The 7,646-nt window shown below is 38.7% G+C and overlaps 1 protein-coding gene across 2 annotated transcripts in view; it reads left to right on the plus strand.

Moving 5' to 3' along the window:
* Positions 1-4,416, plus strand: part of STK25 (serine/threonine kinase 25) — a 139,980-nt gene extending 135,564 nt beyond the window's left edge. For both annotated transcript variants that reach the window (XM_053709894.1, XM_053709895.1), the window contains exon 11: positions 4,202-4,416. In XM_053709894.1, the coding sequence (XP_053565869.1) occupies positions 4,202-4,220 (19 nt within the window). In that variant the 3' untranslated portion in view covers positions 4,221-4,416. The remainder of the gene's footprint in view (positions 1-4,201) is intronic.
* The last annotated feature ends 3,230 nt before the right edge of the window (positions 4,417-7,646 follow it).

Below are 7,646 nucleotides of genomic sequence, written 5' to 3' on the forward strand. Positions count from 1 at the left end.
TTCCAAGAGTAATCTCCAAGATTCTGAAGGAATGCTCGTTTGTTCTGCTGGTAGCTCCGGCATGGCCTCACAGGTTTTGGTATGCGGATCTTGTCCGGATGGCCTCTTGCCAACCGTGGACTCTTCCGTTAAGACCAGACCTTCTGTCACAAGGTCCTTTTTTCCATCAGGATCTGAAATCCTTAAATTTAAAGGTATGGAGATTGAACGCTTGATTCTTGGTCAAAGAGGTTTCTCTGACTCTGTGATTAATACTATGTTACAGGCTCGTAAATCTGTATCTCGAGAGATATATTATAGAGTCTGGAAGACTTATATTTCTTGGTGTCTTTCTCATCATTTTTCCTGGCATTCTTTTAGAATACCGAGAATTTTACAGTTCCTTCAGGATGGTTTAGATAAAGGTTTGTCCGCAAGTTCTTTGAAAGGACAAATCTCTGCTCTTTCTGTTCTTTTTCACAGAAAGATTGCTATTCTTCCTGATATTCATTGTTTTGTACAAGCTTTGGTTCGTATAAAACCTGTCATTAAGTCAATTTCTCCTCCTTGGAGTTTGAATTTGGTTCTGGGAGCTCTTCAAGCTCCTCCGTTTGAACCTATGCATTCATTGGACATTAAATTTCTTTCTTGGAAAGTTTTGTTCCTTTTGGCCATCTCTTCTGCCAGAAGAGTTTCTGAATTATCTGCTCTTTCTTGTGAGTCTCCTTTTCTGATTTTTCATCAGGATAAGGCGGTGTTGCGAACTTCTTTTGAATTTTTACCTAAAGTTGTGAATTCCAACAACATTAGTAGAGAAATTGTGGTTCCTTCATTATGTCCTAATCCTAAGAATTCTAAGGAGAAATCGTTGCATTCTTTGGATGTTGTTAGAGCTTTGAAATATTATGTTGAAGCTACGAAATCTTTTCGTAAGACTTCTAGTCTATTTGTTATCTTTTCCGGTTCTAGAAAAGGCCAGAAAGCTTCTGCCATTTCTTTGGCATCTTGGTTGAAATCTTTAATTCATCTTGCCTATGTTGAGTCGGGTAAAACTACGCCTCAGAGAATTACAGCTCATTCTACTAGGTCAGTTTCTACTTCCTGGGCGTTTAGGAATGAAGCTTCGGTTGACCAGATCTGCAAAGCAGCGACTTGGTCCTCTTTGCATACTTTTACTAAATTCTACCATTTTGATGTATTTTCTTCTTCTGAAGCAGTTTTTGGTAGAAAAGTACTTCAGGCAGCGGTTTCAGTTTGAATCTTCTGCTTATGTTTTTCGTTAAACTTTATTTTGGGTGTGGATTATTTTCAGCAGGAATTGGCTGTCTTTATTTTATCCCTCCCTCTCTAGTGACTCTTGTGTGGAAAGATCCACTTCTTGGGTAGTCATTATCCCATACGTCACTAGCTCATGGACTCTTGCTAATTACATGAAAGAAAACATAATTTATGTAAGAACTTACCTGATAAATTCATTTCTTTCATATTAGCAAGAGTCCATGAGGCCCGCCCTTTTTTTGTGGTGGTTATGATTTTGTATAAAGCACAATTATTCCAATTCCTTATTTTATATGCTTTCGCACTTTTTTATCACCCCACTTCTTGGCTATTCGTTAAACTGAATTGTGGGTGTGGTGAGGGGTGTATTTGTAGGCATTTTGAGGTTTGGGAAACTTTGCCCCTCCTGGTAGGAATGTATATCCCATACGTCACTAGCTCATGGACTCTTGCTAATATGAAAGAAATGAATTTATCAGGTAAGTTCTTACATAAATTATGTTATAAAGGGCAAATTTGTTTTAGATGGTGGCCAATAGGTCGAGGGGGAGGCTTAGAGAGCTGTTTGGGAGGGGTCAGGAAGGTTAGGGGGTAATCGGGGATCCTATACTTCTAATAAGATATATAAAAAAATTTTTTTTAAAAAAACAACAAAAAAACACATTTATTTTTATACTGGCAGACTTTCTGCCAGTACTTAAGATGGCGGTGACAATTGTGAGGTGGGGGAGGGAAGAGAGCTATTTGAGAGGAGTCAGGGAGGGATCAGGGGGTGGGATGTGTCAGGTGGGAGGCTGATCTCTACACTAAAGCTAAAATTAACCTTACAAGCTAACTAATTAACCCCTTCACTGCTGGGCATAATACAAGTGTGGTGCGCAGTGGCAATTAGCGGCCTTCTAATTACCAAAAATCAATGCCAAAGCCATATATGTCTGCTCTGCTATTTCTGAACAAAGGGGATCCCAGAGAAGCATTTACAACCATTTGTGCCATAATGCACTTTAGTCTGACACATGGAGTAGATTTTTTTCATTTGAAAAGAGCATGAAAGGCTCTAAACACACAGAGATGCTATGTAATACGAGTAGTAGCATCAGGGACACATGTAATGTAACCAAGCGAGTACGAATTACTTAGTGTTAGCACTGTTTTGTTAATTTATTTTAAAATCAACCATCTGTTAACCTTAGCGGAAGCAGGCTGATAAGTAACCTGAATGATTGATGTAAGAAATGTTTACTAGTGTTTGTATTCTTTTATGATTGTCAATAAACAGATGAAACAAAAAAAAAAAAAAACATTATTGCAAAACTGCTGCTATATAGTGCTCCAGACACATAAACGCACCTGAGAATACCAAGGAAACAAAGTAAATTTGATAAGAGAAGGATTTCAGAAGGGTTTTTATTTTTTTGGTCTATCCCTTTAAAGAGATTTGAAACTTGGAGTTTTATACCCCATAAAGGGCTAGATTATAAGTGGAGTGCAAAATTTCGCTTTTGTGAAAGCGATATTTGTGCTTCACTTAGTAATACCAGGGCACGCAAATGTGTGCTGGTATTACAAGTTGAGCGCAATGCGAAAGCGACCTCACATTCGCATTACGCTCACAAGAGCACGCTTCCATATTCTTTATTTAGGAGCCAATTGAGGACTATTTTAAAAATTAACGATAGGTCTGACCTCAAGTTAATTTTTGAAGCACTAATTGCTACCGCAAGAAGAAAGGGACTTTGGAATTATTGTTTCAGATTATTTAAATTTTGGTACACAATGCAGCAGGGCAGCCAGTAAGGCCAGTCTAATACTTGGTTGCATTGAAAGAGGTATTAGTAGCAGAAATAGCAAGGTTCTTATGCCACTTTATAGATCATTAGTTAGGAAAAATCTTGAACACTGTGTAAAGTTCTGGAGACCATATCTTCAGAAAGATATAAAAAAAACTAGAAGCTGTCCTAAAGAGGGCTACTAAAATGGTACATGGTCTAAAATATAAAAGAAGTACAAAGAAAGACTCTATGATCTAAATATGTATAGTTTAGAGGATAGAAGGGAATGAGGTGACATGATAGAAACCTTCAAATACATGAAGGGACTTCATAAAAAGTATTTTCCACAAAAAAATAAATGCCAAAACAAGGGGTAACAATCTAAAGTTAGAGGGTAGCAGATTCAAGAGAGATGTGAGGAAGCATTTTTTTACAGAAAGGGTGGTAGGTTCATGGAATAAACTTCCATTTGAGGTGGTAAACACAAAGACTGTAAATGAATTCAGAAATGCCTGCCCTGGGACATGCATAAGGCTATCCCAAGAAAAAAGTAACATAATATGGGTAGACTTGATGGTTTTTATGTAACCATCCACTTGTAATGGTTGGTTATTTATCGCGTGCCTGTAAACGTGCAAATTTGCTTGTTTACAGGTGCGCAATAAATTAGCGCTCCAATTGTAATTTAGCCCAAAATTATTTAATTATGCATAAAAAAAAAATATCTGTATTTCACTTTTCTTATCCTCAGTATAATTTAGCTCTGAAAACTGTAGTGTTTCAGTGCACTTTGTGGAATGCTGAACCCAGATGCTCCTACATGCTGCACAGTGATTTGCTGATATGTACAGGAGCTTGTTTGTATCTATCTCTAATTGGCCGTACAGGAAATAAAATAAACAGCAAAATAGGATATTGAAGGGGTGTGTCGTGGGCCTGCAAAACAATATTTTTTTATTTTTAATAAAATTACAGTTTAAAATGCTTTTTTAAATATGTAGTTTGCTCACAGGGACTAATTTCTGATGCATAAATGAGCATGTTGTTTTTTTCACTGTAAGTTTGATTATTGAAGCCATATAGCATTTTTTTTCCAGGTGCCATCTCTGAATAATTGAAATTAAATGAAGTACTATACATCTAATTATTGCTTTTCTTCTCTTGTGTCTCAGGTTCTCCTCTGCACGATGAAGAATCCATTGGTGCTCAATTAAACTTTATCTCATACCCCAGGGTGTTATGGGACTATACTGTGACACGGGGGCATCCAGAAAACAGCATTGCATAAGAAATGTATTCATTATTTTGCTTAGGAATTTTGTAATATAAATTTTTCTCATGAGCCAGTACCTATGTAAAAATAAACTGACATTTCATACATAAAAAACACTTAAGATGGTTTTTTTATCTTGAGAATTTGTCAATAATGACCTAGTAACTAATTTCTCCCCACCACATGATATTTGTGGAACAAACATACAAAACAACCACTAAAAAATAATGCAAGAAAATAACTAGAAAATATATCGTAAAACAGAAATGTCTATATATTGGTTTATATTGTAGCCAACACTTACCCCAGGTGAGAGCTCCCCTTCTCAGTGGGGCATGGATAGTCCCTTTTACCACTGTAAGAGCTTACCTGTTTCTTCCCCTGTTATTCCTACTATGTCTATCATAGGATAGACAGACAATAGGCTTTAGAATCCCTGATAAGTGTTGGCTAGGAAATAGGACAAGATATAGATATTTCTGTTTTTATTATATAATTTCTAGTTATCTTGGCCCCTAGTCACCACTTACCAGGTGAGATGATAAAAAGAAAACTATGTAAAAAAGCACTAAATAACTCAAAGAATACAGCAAAGTACAAATAATTTATTGTGGAAAAAAAGAGAGTGAAGAACTTTTCTGCCAGATTTAGCAGAGGATAACTAAACCACATCCAATGTGTAGCGTGAAATGAAAGTATATATGGAACTTGCAGCTTCTATAACTGCTATTCTTTTGAAATACAACATTCAATACAATAAGAATTTTTTTTTTCTTGGATTGTTGAATCGTCAGAATTCTTTAATTTGGTCCAAATAGTTATACAAACTCCTAACATGCAAAGTATATGTCCTCTATCAACTTCTTTTGTGAATCAAAGGAAGGTAGGAAAATATTTCTAGAGAAATAAAAGTCAGAAACCACTTTCGACAAATATTATGGAACTGTCCTTATGACAACTTTATCCTTTCAGAAAACCAAAAATGGTTCTTCAGATGGTAAGACTTGAAATTAGGAAACTTAAAGAAGATTTAAGTGGCTCAAAAGATGATTCCATGAGAGTATCTAGAACCAGTGGGAGATCACAGGGAGGAATTAATTATTATAATGGAAACCATGGCCTACTTGGCCAATAAGGAATTATCAAAATATTTTCCCCAACTCTTTCTTTATTCTTTTCAGTGAGCAAGGAATCAGAGGGAACATATAGCTCAACTGAAAGTCCTAGGTCTATGTAAATGTTTATTTTCATTGACCCTGGAGATGGAAATCTCATGTAAAATTTTGCTGACTTGACTGTTAGCCATCATATCCACTTCTGGAAGACTGATTTGTGAAGTTGCCATTCTTTTGAAGACATTTTCTGCTTCTACATCGTGTTTACCTGGAAAATTAACTGCTTTAATATGTGTTAAATTCTTTTAAACCCACCGAAAATTACAGCTATTGCATGGAGGACTGTCACACTTCTTGTCCCTACTTGAATCCTGTTATATACAACCACTGTTCTATTGTCTGACAAAAACTTTACTGCTAGACCCCAAAGGATGTGGCAGAATGATTTTAATGCTTAGAAGATTTTTTATGGGAGAACAGATTACAGCTTGCTCTATTTTCCTTTGACTTGTCAATCCTGGCAATTGGTTTCCCAACCGTGACTGCTGGAGTCTGTTGTAACTTTTATCAATTGTGGTTCTGAGAGTCTTAGACCCTGAGACACCATTTTCTTCATAAATGGAAAGAGTCCACAGCTGCATTCATTACTTTTGGGAATTCAGAACCTGACCACCAGGAGGAGGCAAAGACACCCCAGCCAAAGGCTTAAATACTCCTCCCACTTCCCTCATCCCCCAGTCATTCTTTGCCTTTCGTCCCAGGAGGTTGGCAGAGAAGTGTCAGATTTTCAATCTTCTCTTATGGAGGGTAGTACTCTTCGACATGGGACGGGTGTTTTAAGTAATCCTATCAGCCCCTCAGTGAGGGCATGGATGAAAGTTAGAGTCCGGAGATGCAGGGAGAGTCTGCGAAACCATCCCGACTCATATTAACAGCTCCACAAGCAATCAGCGTTGACGAGTTTTGCTGCCTGCTTTCTTCTCTCAAGTCCATGGCGGAGGCGATGCTACTATCTATCACACTTGAAGGGCCGTGTTCCTGTTCCATGGCGTAGATTCCGGTTTAGATCGTTTCATTTTATTTTCTTCAGAAATGTACTGTATTATGTTTCCTGAGGGGCTACCACCTTGTGGGTCTCAATTATGTCTCAGGATCTCAGTGAGACTCCTTTAGACTCTTGGAATCAAAGGTAATATCTCCTGAGGGGAGTTATTGAACAGGGGGGTTCTTAATCATGTTTGTTATGTGATTCAACCTGCTTATGTGTAGTGTTTTTAGGCTCATGGCTTGTGGAACATAATTTTTTTTCTTCAAGCGACGCAGACTTTTGGTTGGGCGCGCTTTTTTGGACTATACGGTTCACCTTGTGACCGGGTGTGGTCACATGTTTTGCTTTTCATTTCCATGTTCCTGACTGTGTGGCGACATAGAAATTCTGGTCCGCTGGTGCCTGGTACATAGGAGGTGGTGAATGCCCCAGCCACAGGGGGTGTCAGGTGCTGTTTAGATTTTTTATCTGGTCCATTCTTGTATCAATATCCTAGTTATGGAGGAATCTGATATTGTGGAGACAGACATCTCTGTTTTATTTTCTACTCTTTGTGCAGAATGCATTTTGCCCCGGATGATACTAGCCTACCAGTTATGTTCTGAATGCCGTATTAGAGTGCTTAATTCCTCCGGATCTGGGAATCAAGGGGCCGCTGAGCCATGGGCTCGGTCCCCCTAGTGGTGAGTTCCCTTAAACATTCTCTTACTACGCATGCAGGTGACCCAGACTTTGCTTATCCTTTTTCGTAAGGTGGCTTGTTTCCCCCGGGGGTTTCGGCACGATGTTGAATGTCCATAATCTTGGCGCTGGCGAATCTACAGCTTCCAGAGGGTGGCTTAAGATACTGTTCGTGTTCCGGTTTTCAGGCCTGTTCAGCTCACTGGGGGAACGACTATCCCTGAGTCTACAGGGGCCAACCTTTGGGGCCGGAGGCATCTTTTGCTCCGGCAGGGGTATGCTGTGCTTTTCGATATAGACTGGGGCGCCTTCGTATCTTATTAAGGCACGCTTTGGCGTCGGTAGCAGAGCCCCTCATGGATGGGTCGGAGAATCCTCAGTCTTCTGAATAGCCTTCAGCATTAGATATAAGGGGATGTCGTAATTTTTTTTTGGACAGGTTATTAGGACCAACTATAAAGCCTCGCTTGGGGGGCTCAAGGATAGCCCCCAGGGTTTCC

The sequence above is a fragment of the Bombina bombina genome, chromosome 4, assembly GCF_027579735.1.
Source record: "Bombina bombina isolate aBomBom1 chromosome 4, aBomBom1.pri, whole genome shotgun sequence".
Classification (NCBI taxonomy): Eukaryota; Metazoa; Chordata; class Amphibia; order Anura; family Bombinatoridae; genus Bombina; species Bombina bombina.